The 26812-nt window shown below is 32.0% G+C and overlaps 1 protein-coding gene across 1 annotated transcript; it reads right to left on the bottom strand.

Moving 5' to 3' along the window:
- Positions 1–1638: 1638 nt before the first annotated feature.
- Positions 1639–26260, bottom strand: LOC114327460 (perlucin). The gene is made up of 4 exons (XM_028276093.2): positions 26144–26260; positions 9067–9155; positions 8874–8982; positions 1639–1967 (listed from the first exon to the last, which is right to left on the bottom strand). The coding sequence occupies exons 1-4, from the start codon at positions 26229–26231 to the stop codon at positions 1657–1659; spliced, it is 597 nt and encodes a 198-aa protein (XP_028131894.1). The 5' UTR covers positions 26232–26260; the 3' UTR covers positions 1639–1656.
- Positions 26261–26812: the final 552 nt, after the last annotated feature.

Here is a 26812-nt window from a genome sequence, read left to right as displayed (position 1 = left end):
TATATTTTGTTGAATACAGTTGTTATCCAGCAATATGTCAACTAAATAGTATACTCGGGAATAACCACATCACTCAAAACACAATTTTCATACTTTTGTATCACATTGTATACTCGAAAATATGAGTATGTGATACATAAACAAATTTAATTCCTTGTAAATATCGAGTTCCAGTGATTATAACTTTAACGAACCTCATTGATAACTGTGAGAACACCTAAGCCGAAAATATTTCTCAATGAACGACCCTTGTGTTTTTCATCCCTCTATCCTCTGACGTTGAAATTCAACATAATTGTACGTGATATTTCATAAACACCGCCAGCTCCGACACGCGACCGGATAATGAACCAAAAACGACCATCAACAACAAAACGCTTAGAATATACTTTTACTTTTCCAAATTTAAATATGTACTGTTTTTGAAAACATGTGTAGGTACAATACGATACAGTAAAGCACGACAAGCTGATTAAAATTTTAACCAATATTGGAATAAACACCTTTGATCTAAGAATTATTAGCAATCTTTACTGGAATTAAACATCGTCTATTCGGACAGATGCAGGAGAATAGGACAATATCAAAATCAAACGTGGGGTCCGTCAGGGATGTTTACTATCACCACTGCTGTTCAACATATTATATTCTGAGGAAATCTTTCAAGAAGCAGTGGATTATTCGAATCATCCAGCATAGCAGGAATTTGAATTAACGGAGAATGTAAGTATCAATAACATAAGATACGCAGACGGCACGGTGGTATTCGCTGACAGTTCCGAAGCCCTCCAGGAATTAATGAATAGAATCACAAAAGTAAGTCAGATATATGGACTTTCACTTAATAAGAAACCAAAATGTATGATGATCTCTAAAAAGAAATAGCAATTTGGTCGAATCAGTGTGAACGGTCAACAAATAGAAAGAGTAAAAACATACACATACCTTAGTACGAACGTCAATGAAAATTGGGACCATTTCCTAGAAATCAAAAATGTAGGATAGAGAAAGCAAGATCTGCATTTCTAAAAATGGCCAAGCTATTCAAATGTCATGATTTATCAATATCCATAAAAATCAGGTTACTACGATGTTAAGTATAACTCTCCTACACTGTTATACGGAGTTGAGTCGTGGACTCTCACAGTCGCCACCTGCAAGAAAATTGAGGCTTTCAAAATGTGGCTTTATCGTCACAGAATCCTGAAGATATCTTATATCGACCACGTTATTTACCAGGGTGTTATGTTGAGAATGCAAAAAGAAAAAGAGCTGTTGACCACAATAACAACAGCCAAACTTGAATACCTCGGTCACATCTTGAAGAACAAGATGTGACTGCCACTGCTGGCTGGCCACGATCATCGCTGCTATAGTGGCGTCCATTATAAAATCATTGGCGCTACAAAATCGCCTGTCGAAGCCACTTTGTGGCGCCACAGAGAAGCGCTGCAGAGTGGTTCGTCTGTTTATGCAGATTTTACACCTTGATTGAATTGATATTACTTAACAAATGTTGATACTGAAAGTAAATTTTGATAGGTATGTCATTAGTTAACCTAATTATTACTTAATTGGTATGCTTGTAAAGTTTATGGTCTTGAAAGATAATCATACCAGGACGAAAATAAAAAGATCTCATCTATTATCAATATATTACAATATAGGGACTGAATCAGTAACATTGCAATTGCAAGCTGCACCAACGATTTCAGCAAACGGTTTAACAATTTCTGCTTCACAAAGCGCATGTATCGCCTTTCCACCATCTCCATTCCTATCGTTCCAGCGAAGACCGCCTGCCCAGTTCCACCTCAGTTCTAGACGGTTTTCCTCGTTTCTCGCGTTGTCTGGTTGATTGGGATACCAGTTGTAGTAGTTGATTGGACGCCCTTTACTCATCCATACCCATCTGTTCTTCAGTTTGGCTCCTGAAGACCAAAACCAATATTCGGGTCCGTTGCCAACTGAAAATAAAATTAACAAGCTGAAAATGCGAGAATTATCATAACGAAAACTTTGTTTACTTACGTATTTAAATTCTTAATAATATGAAAAATTGCTATTATGAAAAGTTGTTTAGAATTATGTTTTAATGTGCAATTATATCCTTCTAATTTAAATAACGTGAACTATAAATGAAATCTAATTTAATCTTGAGCGAAATTCATATTTTTTGACATATCTCGTATAAAATTTAAAAAATTTGATATATGGTGGTTGCATCTTAGGCCATAGACCATGAAGAGCTTTTTATGAAGAATACCTTTTTTTCGTCAAATTAAAAATAAAAAAGTTATAAATGAAAATGATGTTGGTGTCCGTAATTTGAGAAAAATCTTCAAATATTTTTTTCATTAGAAGGATGTAATTGCATATATTAGAACATATTTTTTTATTCCAACAACTTTTCATAATAACAATATTGTGAAATATGTAAATAAAGGTACTTTACTCTTAAGCGAAATTCATATTTTTTGACATACCTCGTATAATATTGGTAAAATTTTATATTTGATGGTTGAATAGTAGATTTTAGGCCATGCAGAATTTTTTATGAAGAGTAACTTTTTTGCGTAAAATTAAAAATAAAAAAGTTTCTCATATGTGTGCAATTTAAGTGACACCCTAACCTGTATATAATATACAGGGCAGCGAGAAAGTATGGAAACACTGTAATTTCTCGGAAACCGCTTGAACGATTGTTATAAATTTTGGTGGGTAAGGGTATTCCAATACTGCCAATATTATAGTGGTAATTACATTGTTGTCAAATCTTCCGTTTTTCAGAAAATCTAATGAACTTTCTTATTTTAAATGGAATACCCTGTATATTTTTGTGTTTTGAAGTCCTTAAGAAATACTAATTATTTTTCATGTTATGTTCCCTATACCTAAATGCCATAATTTCGGAGTTATTGCTAGTTTTATTAAAAAAAAAAATGTTTAACAAATTATACAAATTTATTTTTTTGGACCGGGTAGATATTATTTTAGGTTCTTTGGGTCATTGGGAACAAAAAAGGTCTTTTGTAATTTTCCTCAAAAGTTAATCGTTTCCGAATTAAAAACATATTAAAACTGAAAAAAAAACGAAAAATGACGATTTTCTGGGTGCAAAAACATAAGTAAAAAATATTATCTATGAAACTATGAAGTGCCTAAATTCAAGTTCAAACCTTATTTTATCAGATGCCGATAAGTGATTTGGTCTTATTTTATTCTACAACAATATTTTTTAGTTGTTGATGCAGCCCGATAGCCCGTCCTCGCATATGAGCTTTATTAACAATTAAAAAAAAGCAATGTTTTAGAAGAAAATATGCCAAAAATTATTGACATCTGATAGAAAAAGGTTTGAGCTTTAATTTAGGTACTTCGTGATTTTAAAAAAGGTTTTTTTACTTGTGTTTTTGAACCTTGAAAATCGTAATTTTTCGATTTTTTTCAGTTTTAAATTGTTTATAACTCGGAAACGATTAACTTTTGAGGAAAATTACAAAAGACCTTTTTTGTTCCCAATGATCCAAAAAAACCTAAAATAATGTCTACCTGGGCCGAAAAAATGGATTTTTATAAATTGTTAAAATTAATTTTTTTAATAAATGTAGCAATAACTCCGAAATTATGGCATTTAAGTATAGGGAACATACACGAAAAATAATCAGTATTTCTTAAGGACTTCAAAACGCAAAAAATATACAGGGTGTTCTATTTAAAATAAGAAAGTTCGTTAGATTTCCAGAATAACGGAAGATTTGACAACAATGTATTTACCACTATAATATCGGCCGCATTAGGACACTCTTACTTACCAAAATTTATAAAAATCGTTCGAGCGGTTTCCGAGAAATCACCGTGTTTCGATACTTTCTCGCTACCCTGTATACATAAATGTACATAATGCATATCATTGGGTAGACAGCTCAAATAAAAAATAGTAATCTGCCTTTAACATTACCTACATGAACGTTTATAAACACAATTTATTTATTTGACATTTCAACTTGACGTTCATAAAAAAATGTGTCAAACGAAACAAAGTTTGCTTTTTGGGACGGCAATTTAGGGTCCTGATCACAAGCGTGTATACGCTGTGAGCTCGTACGTAGAGGGGATATTTACAAATTCGCGAACGCCAGTAGTGACAAGTTTGTAAACGTTTACCGGAAATTTGACATAAATGTCAAAGTGATTAATTTAAAATTAAAATTAAAAACATTAATTATAAACAATATTAGTTGGTCAAAGCTTTGGTATATATTTTTACCTTAAATATACTTACGTTTTAAATACTGAATTTAAGTTTTTTTAATGTTCCGTAATATCTAATTATAAATAATCTATTATAATCTTAGCGCCATCTACACGATTATTGTCAAAGTATCCGAAGTAAGAAATTGATATTTTATCAATAGAACGTCAAAATGATTAGAAAAATCTTAAAAAAATCGATTACAATTTAATTAATTTTTTGCGTTGTAAATATTAAGCGATAACAATTAAATAATAAATTTAAAAATTACCGGTAAAAGTTGAATTAGTAACCGCTAGGAGCGACACCAGCGAAGCTCACAATTGTAATCGATTTTTTTAAGATTTTGCTAATCATTTTGAAGTTCTATTGACAAATTATCAATTTCTTACTTCGGATACTTTCACAATTATCGTGTAGATGGGGCTAAGATTAATAGATTAATAGATTAATAGAACATTAAAAAAACTTAAATTCAGTATTTAAAACGTAAGTATATTTAAGTTAAAAATATATACCACAGCTTTGACCAACTAATATTTTTTATAATAAATGTTTTTAATTTTAATTTTAAATTAATCACTTTGACATTTATGTCAAATTTCCGGTAAAGCTTTACAGACTTGTCACTACTGGCGCTCGCGCATTTGTAAATATCCCCTCTACGTACGAGCTCACAGCGTATAGCCTATGTCAGTCACGCACTAGTTTGAAATACATATGAAATTTTTATTTGCATTTTTACATAATATTAGGTGTATAATGCATTTTTAGCAATGTATCCATTGTAAAATTATCTCGCTATATAAAAATTGCTAAAATGTCCTAAATTGCTGTCCTGAGATGCAAGTTGACTTTTCTTTTGTGGCATAGACTTGGGTGTCAATTAGCCAGTCACAACTTTTTTGTTTTCTATTCATACATAAAGAAGGCAATGAGTTCCATAGCAAACTTTTCCACAGCTCTCTACTCAGTTCAAAAGCTACAGGTGGCCGCTATGAACTATCCAAGTTGCTCACCACATTTTTCCATTATACATCTTCTTCTTCTTCTTCTTTTTCCATATATACATAATATATCAAATTATCAGGATTAATAAATTTAGAGGTTAATTTTAGTTTCACAGATAAATTTCATTAAACAATCATATATATTTTTGCTGTTCAGAGACAATAGATAGGATATATTGAAAGGTGGAAAAACATTACATTTTATTAAATCTTCGATTAAATTATAGCTGACTTTGAGGTCGGTTATCTTGAAAATGGTTTGAGATATCGAAATGCCGTTTTCAGATTTAGATTCAGGAGACAAAACTATATGGGGATCCATCAGTCGATCTGCTCCAAGTATTGCAGGGACGGCAACGCACGAACGAACTAAAGAACGAAGAAACTTTGCCAATTTATAAACGAAAACAAAATTTTCGTGGAAAATATACAACAGCACGAAAACTGTTAGACATTTTTGGGTAGGTATTTGAGGCAATCAGAAAATTTTTCAGGTGACTAACTCTTCCATAATAGACAAAAATGGTAGCGGTCTTTTTCCCAAAAATCCCCCCCCCCCCAAATTAAAAAAAGGGTAAAAATTGTTATTACAAAAAATATCTTTGAGGTGGCTTTAAAGTAAATTCAAATATAAAGAAAATAAATCAGTCATTCGATTTGCGAGGAATTTTAACTGTGCAAGATGTTTGCATGTGCGTCCCGGGATTATTTTCAGGGGGTGCATCTGAATCTATACATACCTAATATTAACCAGTATAAAATATACAACTATACATGTATAGCTAATAGCTATGTACTTTCTTTCCGGACCGGAAAGAAAATTTTCCGGGTGCAATTGCTATTTTGACATGGTATTTTTTATTATTAAAAATAAATATTCTAAAAAAGACACATTTTTTGGTGAGATTCCATTCGCTTGAGCAAAATCACGTTACCTGACGATACCCTTTTTAAAAAAATGTTCAAAAAGTGTGTTGAATTATTCATACATGCGATTTTGCTAAAGGTGTAATTATTCTGAATTCTGGCACAAAATTGGTTTTTTTTTTCATGTAAATCTAGCTTTGACGCTTTTTCTGGTGGGGCTACAACTGCTCTTCTGATCAAAAGCTGTTATCAAAAGCTTATCTTCTGATCAAAAGACATTGTTCATGACCTGTTCAAGACCTCTTCCAAAACCTGTTTCTGGCTCTTTCACAGCTATCATCGGCTGTTTGAATGATGATAAAAATCGAATACCACTCCAATATTTTTTTTAAGTGTTTGAATATTTTGTTTGAATGTTTGTATATACAGGGTGTCCAGAAACTCTACCGACAAACGAAGACAGGAGATTCTTCAGATAATTTTAAGATAATTTAACCCAATGCACTTAGTCCGAAAATGCTTCCTAAGGGAGCTAGAGCTCTTTGAAGATGGCGTCTTGTAATTAGTTTTTCTTAAATATCTCCAGAACGCTTCTATTTAGAAAAACAAAAATTGGTAAGCGCATTTATCTACAAGATATAAATCTAATCCATTCGTTGCAAATTTCTAGTACCGATCATAGGCGTCCGTTTTGGGTAGGGCAACGGTTATTTTATCGCATAACTTTTTTATCTTTAACTTTTATGCATTTCTGACACTGGATTATGAAATTGTGAAGTATTCTAGTACTAAAAGGTACTCTTGTTTTAAATCGGTAGGACACACCGTTTTCTAGAAAAATCGATTTGAAAATGTTTCGCTTTTTAAATTAAAAAAAAAATTCAAAAAAAAACTGTTTAGAAAGACGAAAACTGGTACATTTATTTATATTCCAGAGATAAATCGATTTCATTAATTGCGAATTTCTAGTACTGGTCATAGGCGTCCGTTTTGGGTAGGTCAACAGTTATTTTATAGCATAACTTTTTGTTTTGAATTTTTGAGCATTTTTGACACTAGATTATTAAATTATTAGGTATTCGAGTACTAAAAGTTGCTCTTACTTTATGTAGGTAAAATACTTCGTTTTTTGATGAAAAGTTCTTTCAATTTTTTTTTTAAATTCCAAAAACGAAAAACTTTCAAATCGATTTTTCTAGAAAACGGTGTGTCCTACCGACTTAAAGCAAGAGTACCTTTTAGTACTAGAATACCTCACAATTTAATAATCCGGTGTCAAAAATGCATAAAAGTTAAGGACAAAAAAGTAATGCGATTAAAGACCCGTTGCTCTACCCAAAACGGACGCCTATGACCGGTACTAGAAATTTGCAATAGATGGAATCGATTCATCTCTGAAAATTCGTTTTTCTAAATAGAAGCGTTCTGGAGGTATTTAAGAAAAACTAATTTCATGACGCCATCTTCAAAGAGCTCTAGCTCCCTTAAGAAGCATTTTCGGACTAGGTGAATTGGGTTAAATTGTCTTAAAATTATCTGAGGAATCTCCTGTCTTCGTTTGTCGGTAGAGTTTCTGGACACCCTGTATGTTCAATATTTTGGACATATTTCGTACAGGTCCTGGATAGGTCTTAAACAGTTTTTGATCAGACAAGCTGTTATATTTACACCAGAAAGGAGATGTACTGTATACATATTTAGGGGCAAGATTGGGATTTTCAACATGTCCATCTTGAAATAGATCTAATAATATTTTATATTTTATAGACAAAATTATTAACCAAAATCAATAGTTTTCGAGAAAAATGATAAAATGTTTAAAAAAAAGACTAAGTTTTCAATCTAATAGCACATAAAACAACATCAAAAATGTTACTCTACATCCTACCAGATTGAAAACAATGGGAACCTTCTCTGGTTACACCTCCGAGGCTTCTACAATTTGCAAGCCATAACGGATGCTGATACTAAAGAAGATGAGGGAATTTTACAATTTATAATTCACGTCCCATCTACTCAGCGCGGTAAAGTTCCAACGAGAGTGGTTCCCTTCGTACTCCAATCAGAGTATACATGTAAATCAAAAATGAATAACCATTCTCAATTTCGTTGTAACACGAAACTACAGCCGCCTCATATTCTAGTTCAATCAGAGAGGGCTGTAAGCACCTCTACCGGTTTCGAAACTTATTAGTCTCTCATCAGGAGGCACATATGCAGCTCACTCTAACCCAACCATGACAAACCCCGGCGTGCAGCTATGAATTGCAACGAACGAAATGGCATGGATGCCCTAGCGGCAACTGCTAACAAAAGACTAAGTTTTCAAACTAATAGCACATAAAACAACATCAAAAATGTTACTTTACATCCTACCAGATTGAAAACAATGGGAAACTTCTCTGGTTACACCACCGAGGCTTCTACAATTTGCAGTCTTAGTCTTTAGTTAGTACAACTTAGTCTTTTGTTAGCAGTTGCCGCTAGGGGATCCATGCCATTTCGTTCGTTGCAATCCGTAAGTTTGTCATGGTTGGGTCAGAGAGAGCCGCATATGTACCTCCTGAAGAGAGACTAATAAGTTTCGAAACCGGTAGAGGTGCTTGCAGCACTCTCTGATTGAACTAGAATATGATGCTGCTGTAGTTTCGTGTTGCAACGAAAATGGTTTGGCTAAAAAAATAGGTACGAATTATTTTTTCATTTCGACTTGTCTTGTGAGTCCAATTCACTATACTTACAGTATTCCCTCATCTTTTGGTGAAGAAAGTTATTTTCTTGCTGTGATTCAATACTGACGAGGTCCATGTTAAGAGATTTACAGTGTAGCATTGCGTCCAACCAATAACCCTAAAAAAGTAAGAATAATAATACTCCCTTCAACCAGAAATAAACGTTTGCATTTTTTTTAAATTTCTGTTATATGTAACTTACCTCAAAAGTATGCACAATATAGTACACACTGTTACCAAAAGTTATCAAATTTGGAATTGAAGGATTTGTGTTCTGTACCAAATGAATACCTGAAATATAATATAATAGTAAACATTATTAGTACTTATACTACAATTTTAGATATTATATTTGTTCTCTCGAGGTTCCGTCACTGGCTATATATTAAGATACGTATAATTAGATCGATCGTCTAAAAATCAAGTTTTTGGTGGTAAAAAGTGAATTTTAAAACTTATAAACAACAATTAATAAAACTTAATTAATAGTTAAATGGTTTAAAATATTTACATAGTGAAAATTCATAATATTTTATTGTGGAAGTGTAAATTTAGTTTATTAACCTACAAACAAGTAAGACGCGTGGTGACAGAATTTAATAAGGTACTCAAAAATAACAATAACATAAACATAGGCGTAACAATTCAAGGTAAGAATATTCCATATTTTTATTATTAAAAATAGATTTTGGATCCTCTGGACGGTTGGATGGTTAAAGTATTGGATTATAATAGTATAAATATTCTTTAAACCATAATAAATAAAGTAAGCCTAAAATCAACTTAAAAATCAATTTAAAAATAAAATATTTGATTTAAAATCTAAACAAACTACATTTAACCACTCAAGGAAAGGCGGTTCCTCCGCAGGGTCGACTTGGGATAAACCTTTATCGGTGAGTGGTCGTGTAGGGAAAGGTAAAAACAAATACATCGTCATGGAAAAAATAATGGAAGAAATAATAGAAAAACTTAATAAAATGGAAGAGAGAGAGATTAGGGTAGAAAATAAAATAGATGCTATATCAATCGAACTCAATAAGCTAAAATTAGAAAATGAACTGATCAAAAAGGAAAACCTGGAAATCAAAGAGGAGATGAAATTGCAAGAAAGAAGAATCGAGGCTCTAGAAAAAGAAGTAAGAAAGAAAAACATTGTGATACATGGTGTAGACGAAACAACAAATGAAAATAGAGCAATCCTAAAAAATAAATTCAAAGAAATAACTAATAAAATGAACATTTCAATAGACGAAAACGAGGAGATACAAGATATCTATAGAGTAGGAAACCAAAATAATAAAAGCAGGCCTATAAAAATAGAACTTAAACATGTGTCGAAAAAAATAGAGATACTAAGCCAAACACGCAGACTCAAGGGCAGCAAAATATTCATTACGGAAGACTACTCAAAAGAATACCAACAGAAAAGGAAATTTCTAATCCACCAACTGAAATTGGCTAGAGATAAAGGTTACAGAGCGTTCCTAAACTATAACGGGCTCAAAATAGATGGAGAAATATATACCCCGGAGCAGTTGGGCTACAAAAATGATAACAATGGAGAAATTCAACCTGAAAATGGAGCAGAGGAACAAAAAACAAAGGGGAGAAAAGCGAGTGAAAGATCCCCAGGAAACGAAATACAGCAAATACCAAAATCAATAAGAACAGCAGAAGGGGGAGCATATAACTCAAAAAACTGAAAACACAGGCACCAAAAACTGCAAAGATACTAGTAAAAAAGACAACGCAAATGGAAAAGGACAACGAAAATAATGGAAAGGAAACAACAATAATAGGTACTTGGAATATCACAAGTCTTTATGGTAAAGAATTCGAATTGACAGAGGAAATGAAAACATACGGCATTGACATCCTAGGCCTGAGTGAAACGAAGAAGAAGGGAAGAGGAAATATGAGATGTGGCGATGGTTACAAGCTCTTCTACTCAGGTGTACAAGAAATGGAAAGAGCAAAAGAGGGAGTCGGTTTTATAATCACGGATGATCTGAGTGGGAGAGTTGTAAAATACCAAGCAATAAACTCTAGAATAATTACCGTAAGTATAAAACTAGACGAGTTAGTTAGCATAATACAAATATATGCACCAGTCGAGGGCACAGAAGAACAGAAAATGTCTCAATTCTATAGCGAACTCCAAACAGCTTTAGACGAAGTGAGAGAAGATACTGAGAACATAATTATTATGGGAGACTGGAATGCTAGAGTTGGAAATGACATCAACAAGGGACTTGGAAGCCTTGGGCGGTATGGAGAAAAAGCTGAGAACAGAAATGGGAAGAAGATGATACAATTTTGTTTAAATAACGACTTAAAAATTGGAAATACATTCTGGTATCAAAATATGGAGGACAGATACACTTTTGAAGCACAGGAAAGAAATGCCAAAAGTCTAATAGATTACATCGTGATTCCTGCAGAAATGAATATTATCAAAAATATAAAAACAGAAAAATTTGCAGAACTTAATACTCAACACAAGCTACTCGTAGCCGAAATGACTACAAAGAAAAAGCAATATATAGTCGATAAGTCATACACTAAGATAAATATTAAGAAGCTGAAAACAGAGAAAGAGAAAAGTGACTATAAACAAGAAATATATGAGGAATTGCAAAGAATGGAGCTGGAAAGAGAGCAATTGGATATGGAAGAAAGATGGAAAATACTAAAAGACACACTATATAAAACAGCAGAGAAAATTTGTGGAAAAAAGTCAATAAATAAATATCATAAGAGAACAGAATGGTGGAGTCAAGAACTAAAGAAAATAATAAAGGAAAAGAAGCAAGCCTGGAAAAAATATCAACAATGTAGAAATGAAAATAACAAAGTAGAATACATGGAGAAACGTAATAGAGCAAAGATAGCAGTAAGGAAAGCGAAAAATATGAGCTGGGAAGAATTCGGAAAAGAATTGGAAGCAAATTACAAAACAGATAACAGAAAATTCTGGAACCGTATAAAGGGTCTAAGAGGGAAAAAAGGTTGGGAACAGTATGGAATCAAAGATAAAAATAACCAATTGAAAATAGAGACTACAGAAATAGTAGAAGTATGGAAACAATACTACGAAGATAAATTCAAACACGAAGAAGTAGAAATATATGAAGCAGGAAGAAATAGACCAGAACTGGAGGAGGAAGAGGAACCAGAGAGTATAAGGAAGGAAGAACTGGAAGAAACTATAAACAATATTAAACTTGGAAAAGCGGCAGGAGAGGACCAACTAGATCCAGAAATGATAAAATGAATGGGTGAAAAAGGAGAGGACTGGCTATTACAGATATGCAAGGAAGCATGGAGTACAGAGAAAATCCCAGATGACTGGAAGAAGAACATAGTTCTACCAATATACAAAAAAGGACAACATAATGAATGCGAGAATTATAGAGCAATATGCTTGTCATCGGTCGCCTTCAAGGTATACACGAGAATTATAGAGAAGCGTCTAAGATCAGTGATAGAGAAAGAATTGGAAGACGAACAGGCTGCATTCAGATCAAACCGTCAAACAAACGATAACGTCTACATCATAAGAAATATAATAGAGAGACAATGCCGTAAAGGGAATGAACTATTTCTCATGTTCGTCGATCTGAAGGCGGCATTTGATACGATAAACAGAGAAATATTGTGGAAAATATTGGAGAGCTATAATATACCAAAAAAGATGATAAAAGTCATAAAATCTATATATATGGAAGTAGAAGGCCAAGTACAAATAAATGGAGAAAGATCAGGCACTTTTAAATGGGATAAGGGAATTAAACAAGGAGATGGACTAAGCCCCCTCTTGTTTATAATAGTCATGGATACTTTAATCAAAAATACCAAAGATCAAACAAGAAACCTTCAATACATAGTAGGATATAAAAACTTAAATGCAATAAAGATCAACTCCCTTCTATACGCTGATGATATAGTTCTAATCACAGACACAGTAGAGGAAATGCAGAAACTAATAGATATTTGGCAAAAAGAGATACATAAATTAAAAATGGAAATGAACCTCAACAAAACAAAACTTATGATAATAAATGAAGATGAGAAAAGAGAAAGGAATACTAATATAATAGTAAGGGAAAAAGTAATAGAACATGTATCTACTTTTGAATATCTGGGAAATATAATAACAGATGATGGGAAAACGGACTTGGCAATAAGTAATAAACTGAAGAAGGCAACTAGCGTGTATTACTCTTTAAATAATACAATTTTTGGAAAGTCAGAAATAAGCAACAAAACTAAACTCAGAGTATATAACAGCATAGTAAATCCGATAATGACATATGGGGCGGAAACATGGATTGTCCAAAAGAAACATGAATCAATGATAAACGCGACGGAGATGAAATACATGAGAAAAATAGCCGGAGTTACGAAGTTTGACAGATTCAGAAATGAAGATATAAGAAGAGAGTTGGAACAAGAACCGATAATTAGGAAGATCGAAAACAAACAATTAAGCTGGTTTGGACACATACAACGAATGGAGCAAAATAGACTTACAAAGAAGGTACATGAAGCCAAAATGGGAAACAAAAGAAAAAAGGGAAGGCCGAGGAAGACATGGATGGACCAGATCCAAGATATAGGTGAAAGGAGACACATCAGTATGAGGGATATGAAGAACCTGGCCACCAATAGAAGCAATTGGAAGAAGTGGATAAAAGGCGGAACCCGACATCCGACGCCCTGAAGGGCACTAAGGATTATGAGAAAGAAGAAGAAGAATATTTGTTCTCAATTCAAATATGGTACTTATCTCTTCCGAATGCTCTCATCTGCCATTTACATCTGAGTACCAATATATGTATATGTTACCGGCCAAACCCGATTTCAGGATAAACTAGTTTAGCCTAGGCCGAACTAGTTTGTCCTAAACGCTATAGAATAAACGAGTTTAGCCTAGGTCAAACAATTACGGCCTAGTATAAACGTTATAGTATACCTACAAAGCCAAAATAAATAAGTAAACTGAATAAAATAAAAAATCCTTGTAGTTGACTGTATACCATATAATACAAAAAACAGTAAAATCCTGTATAAAAGGTATATTAAAAATCCCTCAAACAATATCTTGGTGGTTAGCATGTACATTGCACGTAAACACTGACGATGACTGGTAAACTAGTCGAAAACTAGTTATGTTGTGATTTTGATGTGGCCCTTTTGAGGGATTTTAAATATACCTTTTATAAAGGATTTTACTGTTTTTTTAATAAAATACTCTGTAATTGCAAAACAATCATTTTTATTAAAACGATAATGATTCGTCGTTAAAACTAACGGACAATAATAGGCAATACAAACAATCATATTATAAAAAATACATATAGTCGATTGGCTAATCTGAGACACAACTGTCTACACTACAATCACAATAAAAATGCACTATATAGAAATAAACAAACCAAGACACTTTGAATGTTAGAGGAGCACTCTCCTCGTGCTTGTTTATTTGTAGTGCATCTTTATTGTGATTGTAGTGTAGACAGTTGTGTCTCAGATTAGCCAATCGACTATAGCCAGTTTTTTTATAAAGTAATAATTATACCTCAATAATTATAAAAATTATGATTTATTTTTCCATGGAGTGCTTTGGCGGCAATTAGAATTGCGAAATATCATTGCCTTCTTGCACTTGCATCTGTTTGTAGAATACTTTTTGTTGCAGCTGCATTTGACCAAACTTTAATATTGCTCTGAAGTTACTTTTTGAGGCATTTATGTAATTTACCCTTCTAACTGGGAAATTAGCCACAATTTTACTTGAAAAATGATTTTATTGACGTTTCGACTTACAATATTTTGTATTTAGATAACGACCTCCGAAGTGGAAGTCGAAACTAGTTTCGCCTAGGGCCTAGGCCAAACTAGTTTATCCTGAAATCGAGTTTGGCCGGTAATATACTGTATATTCTCCATAAGTTAGGGATATAGAAAATTATGGTCATTTTCATAGTTGATTTTTTCGTGAACAGATTAACGGATAACTATTTTTTTTTTATTATTTTAGAGTTTTCTTTAGTATTTATAGAATTTATACAGTTGTGCAAAAGTTTACTCAAATTCCTTTTTTTTGTAGGTACTTATACCGCGTGGAAGAAAAGAAATGTTTTTCTTATGTTAAGTTTGAGACCTCCTGTACGTAAGACGAGGTACAAATGTGAGTATGCATCGGAATCATATTGTAATATAGTTGGGACAATCTATAGAAAATATGTTTTAAGTGGTAAATAACGTTATCAAAATATAATATAGGGTATTAGCCCGGCACGAAGACAATGACTCCTGACCGTGAATTATAAACGTGATATTTACATATTATGTCGGGTATTAAAATGCAGAATAGGTGAATTTAGGAGGAGAGTTATTATTAGATACTTGATATGTACAAATGTAGTGGTATCTATAGGTAATGAGTTGTATTTGTAAACAATTATGGTTGAATCACCGATAGTACGATGTAAATATATTGTTAGTAGAACAACAGACTTTTAATTAATATGGACCAGAAAGACGTTATAGAACATATTTATGACATGGCGATCCTGCCAGGATTATATGACAATATATGACTATATGACATATTTATGAAAATATTGTAGTCTTATTTTTTGTGAACATTTTGCTCTTTAAATGTCCCCGATAACTTTAGAAACAAAGAAATATGTGGTTTTACTCTTTAACACGTGTTTTAACTGAAACAAAATTAAATTAAACAATAAAAAATAACAGTTAACAAATCTTCTTATCGACACCTATAAGAGTTATTTCTCGACCAGGTGAGCTGTATGCACAACGCAACATATGAGATACGAGATTGTTTAATGGATGTTTAATGTCTGTGATGGTTTGGGGTGGAATTTCCTTGAGAGTATACGTACGGATTTGGTGTCTACGTGGAGGCTCTTTTAATATCAAGAGGTACATTACACAGAGTTTTTTTCGTTGAACACTCTGTTCCTTTCGCATTATATGTAGGAAATAATTTCGTCTTAGTGGTATAAGACACGGCCTCCTCACGTAGGTATCTCATGTCGTTACACATATTACCGTCTAACGTAGGGGAGTGCATATAGATTTTCACTTCGGAAAAAATCAAACAAGATGGAACTTTTTGTAATTTCATTAAGAAATGTTTAATAAACAACATATCAAAAAGTTTTACTCGAGAAGTTGGTGCTTCATTTTTTATTAAACAAATGAACTACGAAGTTTGATGTTTTTTTAAATAACTCCGAAAATATAAATTTTAGAACAAAACTGACTTGACCATTGAAAAATTCCGAAAATTTTACAAAAAACCTTATATAAAGATTTTTCTAAAATTAAATCTGTATCTTCTATAATTTTTTATTCATAACGCTAAAGTCACCCTTCTCACAAAAATTGGCGCACTGTAAACTAGCGTACGGCGACGTGCACGGTTGAGTTATTTTAATGTAATTCTTTAAATAATGCATCAAATTAAATTTTACAAATTGAACCTAAAAGAAAAATAATTGAGCTATCTTATGGTTATAATAAAAATAAATAAAATGTATGGGCATAAGTACGGTGGCGGCGGAAAGCGAGCCTTACATGAATTTTGCTTAAAAATGATTTAAAAATTTGTAACTAATACAATTTTTCTCATAAAACCCTCAATTTTGCAAAACTTACCTTTAGAGCATCGTACTAAATGATGTTATATGACGTCTTAAAAAATGTAATTTTTGAAATCTTCGTAGTTTTATAGAATTACCACCATTTTAAGACGGTATTACTCAAGTTTAAACATATATATTACAGTTTTATAAGTGCTTTTTTAAAACTTAGGATGTAATCTTTAAAATGCACTAAATTATTTTACTTTAGAAATGAAATAGACTATTTCTTTTTGAGAAAATTAAGAAAGATAACAAAAATGTAATACATAAACCGAAAATTACCAGATAAAAAAATGTTTATATAAAGTAATCAAAACTTTTTTCTGTAAAACTTACCTAAAATACATTTAATAATAAACTTCAACAATAATAAATGTTCAGCAAAAGAAATTTTTTTAGCTCTTATACAGTATGTCTGCGTAACTTGGAACCTATTGATAACTTTTATATTATCAGTTTTACGAAAAAAAGTTATTCTCTATAAAATATTCTGAATCGTATATAATTTAAGATGCAATCATCAAATATCAAATTTAATGAATTTTATACGAGGTATGTTAAAAAATATGAATTTCACTCAAGAGTAAAGTATCGTTAAATTTCACAATATCGAAAATTGTTATTAAGAAAAGTTGTTTGGAATTAAAAAATTTGTTTTAGTGTTCAATTACATCCTTCTAATTAAAATATTGTGAATAATAAAGGCACTTAACTCTTAAGAAAAATTCATATTTTGTACATACCTCGTATGAAATTAAAAAAGTTTAATAACTGATGGCTGTATCTTAGATTTTAGACCAGGGAGAGAATTTTATGAAGAATAACTTTTTTTCGAAAAATTGATAATAAAATAGTTATCATAATTATAATAAAATGATGATGACTATCCGTAATTTAAGAAAAAATTGAGAGAAAAATTTTCGATTAGAATACTGTAATTATATATTTAAACATAGTTTTTAATTTCAAACAACTTTTCATAATAGCATTTGTTGATATTCTGAAATATAAAGGTACTTTATTCTTTAACGAAATGCATATTTTTGACATAACTCGTATAAAATTGATAAAATTTGATATCTGACAGTTGAGTTTAAGATTTTTGAATATCCAGAGCATTTTATGAAAAATAACTTTTTTTCGTAAAATTGATAATAAAAAAGTTTTCCATGTGGTTTCTAGCTACGCAGACATACTGTATAAGAGCTTCTGTATAAGAATTTTCAAATTGCAATGCCATATTCAGATTCCGTATAATCAAAAACAAAATAGAAACATATTTGATCAAAGTAAAATGATGAATTTAACGATATTTTTAAAATTATTAGAAAATATAGAAAATTACAGAGGTATATCTAAACAATCGACCATTCCTAAACTACTTGATAAGTTGATTTATAACCATATTAGTTTTACTTGTCAACAATTATCCACAAGAAATCCACAACTACAAACTTACTATCTTATGAAACATCTATTATCAGAGATCTGGAAAGAAAATGTCAGGTAGATTGTGTATACACAGACTTTTCAAAAGCCTTTGATAGGATTGACCACTACTTACTGCTACATAAACTTAAGGCATATGGTTTCAGCGATCAGCTTTTAAAGTGGTTTGATAGCTATTTAATAGGTCGCACACAAAAAGTCAAACTGGGTTCATTTATGTCATATGCAATACAAATAAAATCTGGAGTTCCACAAGGTGCTCATTGCTCGCCCCTTCTGTTCAATCTATTTATTAACGACATAGGTGAATGTTTTAATCACTCTAAGTACTTGCTATTTGCTGATGATTTGAAGATTTACAGGTCTATCAAAGATCATGAAGATTGTAGTCTCCTTCAAAACGATCTCAATAATTTAGTTGAGTGGTATAACAAAAACAGACTCTTTTTAAACATTAATAAATGTCATTTCATTAGCTTCCACAAAGTTGCAAAAAAATATCAATCATCATATGTCATCGACAGTAAAGCGCTCTCTTATGTTAAAACAGTAAAGGATTTAGGAGTAATATTCGATGAAAACTTAACGTTTGTGGATCACATTAACTATGTGACAGCAAAGGCTTCAAAAGTACTGGGTTATATACTTCGCAGTTGTGCTGATCTTTCCCTTAATACAATAAAGGCTGTTTACTCATCATTGGTTATATCTATATTAGAATTCTCCTCTATTGTCTGGTCACCATTTTATAATGTTCATGTTGTTTGTCTCGAGAGAGTTCAAAATAAGTTTTTAAGATTTGCAGCATACAGATTGGGATATAATGTTACTGAACTAAACCACAACTATACCATCATCCGTAGTGATCTCAATTTGCACTCCTTAAAAGACCGTAGAATTATAAATGATCTAGCTTTTATTTATAAACTATTAAATAGTGAAATCAATTGTCCTGATTTATTAAAATTAATAAACTTTAATATTCCAAACCATAATCTGAGAAATAATAACTTGTTCCATGTACCTCATCATTCAACAAACTATGGTCTTAACTCACCAATAGATAGAACTTTAAGTCGCCTGAATGATTTGGACATCGATTTATTCTCTTCTTCCAGTCGAGTATTTAAAAACCGACTAAAATCAATTTTTTCCGGTCAGCACTTATGTTTAATATTTAATATTATATTTTCAGTGGATTTGTTAATTTTTGCCATGGATAATGCTTTTGTATTATGTAATGTGTTAATTTTTTATTGTCTGTAGTTAGTTGATTAATGTCAGTTTATATTATATTATTATGTACTGTCACTGCATAACGTGGATTGTGTGTATGTTAAATTTAGTTTTATTGTAATGTACTTACTACAGTTTTATGCTGTCACACTTTCATTTAATTCATTTAATTTTATTTTTAGTTTTTTACTGTTTTACTGGACTTTACTAATACTACTTTTACTTCTACTTATTGTTTATATATGTATATTTTTTTTAAATTGGGGAAACCCGTAAATAAATAAATAAATAAATTATTAATAGAAAACAATTGTTATTGTTTAAACAATTAATAAACAATTAGCGGCCAAATCCGCGAGTAGAACTTTTTACTTTAACATGTATATAAACTAACAAAAAAAGTTTTCGAAAAATATAAGCGTGTTTGAATTTTTCCGAAACAATGCATGTTTTCGTTCTAATTGCACTCCCCTAGTGTTTCTTTGTTATTAAAGATATCAGAGTAATCAAAAAAATAAAATGTTCACAAAATATGAGACTACAACACAATATCGATGTATATCAACCTTTGTAGCTTTTCCTCGCTACAGAGGGTCTCAAACCTTTGTTTCGGTTAAAACACATGCTAAACTACAAACCGTCTATGTTCTTTGTTTCTAAAGATATCAGTGACATTCAATATTCAAAAAACGAAATATTCACAACACATAAGACTACAACATGATTCCGGTATATACATACTCACATTTGTACCTCGTCCTCCCTACAGGGTGTTCCAAACATAAGAAAAACATTTTTTGCTCCCACCCGGTATAAGTATAAAAAAGAAGTTTGAATAAACCTTTGCACAACTGTGTAAACACTAAAGAAAATTCTAAAATAATAAAAAGAAGATAGTGGAATTGATTAATCTGTTCACAAAAAATCAACTATGAAAATGAGCATAATTTTCTGTATCCCTAACGTATGACTCGCAGTGTGTAGCTGAGGGACCATTCTATAGATAAAAAATGGATCAATCAGCGTTTATTAAGATAAACTATTCTTCTTTTCGTCCCTATAAACAATTCCGCTTGTTCTATATTGTTTGGAAATAAGAATATGACCCAGATCTATCGTTTTCATCAACGAAAAAAAATAATAATAATAATCGACCACTATCTCCCAAATTCTCGTTGTTCATTGTGTTGTACAGAAAAAGAAAATGTCTAATACTTATAGGTCTGGATCCCGCGTATGAAAAAAAAGTTGATTAATAGCAAGCTGAAAATTTGTTAATAGCTTAAGGGTGTCTTGTCGGAAAAACTTTGATATATGGGAACACTGGAACAGGGGAAGTTTTAATTGTGGAACAGGTTAAAAATTTGGAACGGTCAGAGCACGAAAACGGCACATGTATTTTGTCCGACAGAACAGACTTAAACTCTCCGAACAGAGATTAAACTCTCAGCCAAAAATCAGACTGCTATTTATCACCAAATGGGCGTTTTAATGAGTGGAACATATAGAATATGTCAAATGGCAGGAATTATGACAGGTGATAAATAGCAGTCTGATTTTTGCATGAGAGTTTAATCTCTGTTCGGAGAGTTTAAGTCTGTTCTGTCGGACAAAATAAATGTGCCGTTTTCGTGGTCTGACCGTTCCAAATTTTTAACCTGTTCCACAATTAAAACTGCCCCTGTTCCAGTGTTCCCATATATCAAAGTTTATCCGACTAGACACTCTTAAGCTATTAACAAATTTTCAGCTTGCTATTAATCAACTTTTTTTCATACGCTGGATCCAGACCTATTAGGTGTTTGTTTTTGCTATAAAATTCACAAACACTGAAACAATAGTCACTGAAACAAACACAAACACAATCACTGAAACAATATAGGTACGAAGTAAAAATCCACGACTATCCATGAAAGTAGAAATTAGGAAAATTCACCGAAAACAATTCGCCGAAAACAGTTCACCGAAAACAATTCACGGAAAACAATTCACGGAAAACATTTCACCGAAACACAGTTTACCAAAAGCACAATTCGCCGAAATAAAAATTCAACGAAAATATATAAATAAATTAGTTTTAATCAGTAAAAAATGTTTTTTTATATAAAATAGAATTTATTTTAAAATATCATTATCACAAATAACATAACACGAAACAAATGACACAATATATAGCCCGAAATCTACACTCACCGGCACAAAATTCCGCCACCCAAAATTTTTGATTAAGTTTGACAATCTATAACTTTCTTATTTGTACTCCGATTTTCAAGATTCTTGCATCAGTTTGTAGGTACATGTATTGATGTCGTTTTTTATTATTCCGGTAATAAAATTTTTTTGCTTAGATGGCATTATACGGGGGTGAATGGAAGCGTTGTATTTTCTCCTAACTTTAAAAAATTCTGTGGAAAAATTGGAGGGCTGATTTTGTCTCATACTCCTTTTGTATTTTCCTAGAGGTATTACTAAGACTTTGTTGTTTGAATTGTCCGAATATCTTCTTTTTTGTAAGAGCTGTGAATAAAAACACTGTTTCAAAGGTTTTTTTAATTAAAAGTATCTAACGCACTATAATTAACAAACAAAACAAAATTAACAACAAAACAAAAATTCAAGAGCGGGTATATATAAGTCTTGCAGTAGCAACTGATCGCAATCTGTTTGGCATCGAAAAAAGATGTGTAATCCTTGCTTGGGGAATAGCCCGATACTCCTCTACCAGGGTCATACCTACCAAATTTTCTGGAGTTCTAGGATGACGCCGAATAGCTTTTTTTAATTCATTCCATAAATCCTCAATAGGATTGAGATCTGGGCTGCATGCGGGTCATTCTAATCTTATCAATCCAACCTCTATTTTATGAGTCAATCAGTGTTTTTATTTATTTACAAAAAATGGTACAGCTCTTATAAAAAAAGAGATATGTATTCGAATAATTCAAAAAACAGAATTTTACTAATACCTCCGGGATAATATGACACGACTATGAAACAAAATCACCTATTCAATTTTTTTACAGAATTTTTTTAAGTAAGGAGAAAATATAACTCTTCCATTCGCCCCCGCATAATGCCATCTAAGCAATTTTTTTTATTAACGGATATAATACCGAACGATGTCAATGTACAGTCGACTCGCGTTAATTCAAACCTGCGATAATTCGAATCTCTCTATAATTCAAAGTTATCACGAGTTCCCTACAAAATCTCTTTATATTTCGAACTAAATCAATACATTTTTATACACTTGGTAATTCGAACGAAAAATATCATTGCTACAAACAAAACAACGCGTTAATTCGAACTCATCGGCGTCCAACACTCGACAATTCAAAGTTACAGAGATTGTGACAAGCAGCTAACTGCAAATATCACGGTTCTGACAGCTATTTGACTGATTGACAAAGCATGGAGAGGTGTTAACACTCATAACTATTTTCAACTGCTTCAAAAAATACGGTTTCTTAAAAGAAGATCAAGAAGATCTTCCACTACTTATGGATGATGAAGAACCAGCAATAGAACCATTAGTTGACATCAGCGGTCGGTGTGAGTTTTTCTGACTTTGTTCAAGTGGATGAAGATGTTGCTGTCTCAGAAAAAGTAACGATCAAGATGAGTACGATACATCAGAACCTTTGGTAGAGGTGTCAGTTAAGAAAGCAAGATCCCCATTCGATACCTTACAAACCTTCTGTCTACAAAACGAAAGTGATGAAAAAGCATTTCAGGCACTTTTTCTCTTAAAAAAAATTATTGAGCAGTTTGAACAGCAGCAATGTGTTTTGAAGCAAACCAGTATAATACAGTTATTTCCAAAGATTGATTAATTCACATTAGGAATACATACATGTTTGTATGTACACGAATGTACCTCTAAACTTTTGTCATCGTTATAGAATATGTAGCAGTTAACAAATAATCAACACTTAATAATTCGAAGTTTTATTTATTTTCTCTCACAAATTTCGAACCATTTGTTATTTCAAACACTCAATAATTCGTAATATTTTAAGACCCCTGGAGTTTCGAATTAACGAGAATCGACTGTACCTTCAAAATTGTGCAAGAATCTTGAAAATCGGAGCACAAATAATAAAGTTATAAATTGTCAAACTTCATCAAAAATTTTAGGTGGCGGAATTTTGTGCCTGCCTGTGTATATTTATCATTTAGAAAGCCCGTTAGAAGCTTAATCCCTTTTCTAAAGAAAATATTAAAATGAAATTAGCAAGGTAACCTTAATTAAATAAATAAATACATTAATAATTTTATACTAATTTATTCATATAATTTCGGTGAATTTTTATTTCAGGGAATTGTGCTTTCGGTAAACTGTGTTTCGGTGAAATGTTTTTGGTGAACTTATTCTCGGTGAATTTTCCGCCTATGATGTACACAGAATCAAACTCATATTGAATCATCTGATATTTTTTATTATTATAAGCGAATTTAAGCTAAATTTAATTTTCTTTCATGGCACCTCTTAGTAACCTAACTACAGGTTATAGAAACAAAGCAACATACCTGCTAGCTATTAAAGTTGGTTGAATGAAAATTAAATAATTTTTTTTACCGATCATAATTCCTCCCCAGAAACAAACCCTTCCTCTTTTACATTCATGAACAAATCTGGCAGTTTCCGTTCTTGCTAGTCTTCCTCGTCCTCTAAGTACACGAATTCGTTAATCATCCGATTTTACATATCCTACTTTCGTTTGAAAATAGCACACTTTTCCAATGTCCAATGTTCCAGTTTTGGTGTTGAAGACACCAACTTACGTGATCAATCTTGTGCTGCCTGATTAACTCGGGATCCCGTAACTTTCTCCCGCTATATAGTCCTTGGGCACGGCAACTCTTCTTCTTATCGTTTCAACTAAAATACTTACACCTATTATAGCTTCTAAAAGCTGCAGATTTCAAATACATAGTGATTCCTTATAATCTAACAATAAAACACTGAAAACGTTTGTTTTCTATACTTCCACAAAATTTATTATAACTAAGTGACTACAGCTGTTTCGGCGGAGTGCCTTTCTCAAGTGATATAGTTTACAATGTGTTTGCCTTTTTAAGTCTTCAACGGAAGAGGTTGAGTAGTGGGGAGCTGTTTGTCTCGAGTTGGTCATTCAGAATTTTATCTGTATTTTTCAGTTTATTAATTTCCATAGATTCTAAAAAAGATAGCTTAAGGCCTTTATTTTGAATATGTAGAATTTGAAACTCTTCATTGAAAGAATGATTATGATCTAGAAGGTGAAGTGCGTATGTAGAAGTGTCTGTTTTTCTATTGTTGAATGCCCTTTTGTGTTCTGCTATCCGTTTGTCAAAAGTTCTGCCAGTTTGACCGATGTACGTTTTCGGACAGTCACCACAAGTTAGTTTGTACACACCACTCTGTAGTTGCTTTCTCTTTCGACTTTTATTGTTCTTAATATATTTGCTTAAGTTGTTGTTAGTTCTGAAAGCTGGTGTTATTCCTTTCTTTTTTATGTATCTGGCTATCTTTGTTGTTATCTTGCCAGCATATGTGAGAGAGCAGAAGGTACTGGGTTCTTTCTGTGGTGGTGGATACACTAATTTCAGGGCTTTCTTATGGAGTTTTTGGTTTAAAATTTTGTTAACTGTTTGTTCGTTATAGCCGTTGTTTACTGCTATTTGTTTAATGATGTTTAGTTCTATCTCGAAGTTATTTTTTGTCATGGGAATTTCTGTCAGTCTATGTATCATGCTATGGTAGGCTGCTAATTTGTGTTGTGTAGGATGGGATGATGAATTGTGTATAGTTGTGTCAGTATGGGTAGGTTTATGATATACGGAGAACTCATGTTTGTTGTGTAGTCTGGAAATCGTTACATCTAGAAAGTTTATGGAGTTATTCTGTTCTGTTTCTATTGTAAACTCAATATTATTATGAAGTGAATTAATATATGATAGATCATCATCCCATCCTACACAACACAAATTAGCAGCCTACCATAGCATGATACATAGACTGACAGAAATTCCCATGACAAAAAATAACTTCGAGATAGAACTAAACATCATTAAACAAATAGCAGTAAACAACGGCTATAACGAACAAACAGTTAACAAAATTTTAAACCAAAAACTCCATAAGAAAGCCCTGAAATTAGTGTATCCACCACCACAGAAAGAACCCAGTACCTTCTGCTCTCTCACATATGCTGGCAAGATAACAACAAAGATAGCCAGATACATAAAAAAGAAAGGAATAACACCAGCTTTCAGAACTAACAACAACTTAAGCAAATATATTAAGAACAATAAAAGCCGAAAGAGAATGCAACTACAGAGTGGTGTGTACAAACTAACTTGTGGTGACTGTCCGAAAACGTACATCGGTCAAACTGGCAGAACTTTTGACAAACGGATAGCAGAACACAAAAGGGCATTCAACAATAGAAAAACAGACACTTCTACATACGCACTTCACCTTCTAGATCATAATCATTCTTTCAATGAAGAGTTTCAAATTCTACATATTCAAAATAAAGGCCTTAAGCTATCTTTTTTAGAATCTATGGAAATTAATAAACTGAAAAATACAGATATAATTCTGAATGACCAACTCGAGACAAACAGCTCCCCACTCCTCAACCTCTTCAGTTGAAGACTTAAAAAGGCAAACACATTGTAAACTATATCACTTGAGAAAGGCACTCCGCCGAAACAGCTGTAGTCACTTAGTTATAATAAATTTTGTGGAAGTATAGAAAACAAATGTTTTCAGTGTTTTATTGTTAGATAAAATGAACTTCCATCAAGTAACGGTCGAATCCATCAATGATTCCTTATAAGTTTGGTTGAGTATAAGTATTAGAAAATTTATATTCTTTAATTTTTAAATTTGTTTATTTTAAATTCGACTTATGTATTTCTTACTTGGCAAATTTTTGACATTTCCTTCAACGGTATTTCCCTTCCATATTAGAACGAATAAAAATAAAAATACTGAAATTGTATTAGTCATTTTGTTTGAGTGACACTACATAAAACTATGTTGAACAATTTGAAAGTCCAGTTTTATACTTATAATCTGTGCTTTTCTATTTAGTCCAGACTGTGTGCTCGCCCTCGTTAGGTAAATTATTCCGATTCATTTCTTTTGCACAAACTTACTCCAAAAGAGGTCCTCATAACAAATCCACAGGGTGCCATAAGGTACCGCGGTCGGAAAATTATTTAAACAATTTTTTTTAAACAAATTCAAAAAATCAGTTTTTTCAATTCGTACACAAACTTTTTTAGATTCTTTAGGTCATTCTGAGCAAAAAAGATCTCTTGTAATTTTTCTCCACAATTGATTGTTGTCGAGTTATATGCGACTTAAAATTTGAAAAACGCGAAAATGCCATTTTCAAGGCTTAATAACTCACTGTTATTTTTAATTATTTGCAATAAGCGCTAGGCGCGTATTGAAGCGACCGTATCCGCGAGAGAGATGCGCTTGGCGCTCATTGGTAATAATTAAAAATAACAGCTTTGTAATAAAATAATGACAAAAATTTATTCAGGATCTTGTCACTTTAAAGGAGCTTTAAAATTTTATTT

Source organism: Diabrotica virgifera, chromosome 4, assembly GCF_917563875.1.
Source record: "Diabrotica virgifera virgifera chromosome 4, PGI_DIABVI_V3a".
NCBI lineage: Eukaryota > Metazoa > Arthropoda > Insecta > Coleoptera > Chrysomelidae > Diabrotica > Diabrotica virgifera.
The sequence above is the reverse complement of the archived record's forward strand: the minus strand, read 5'-3'. Positions and strand labels throughout refer to the sequence as shown.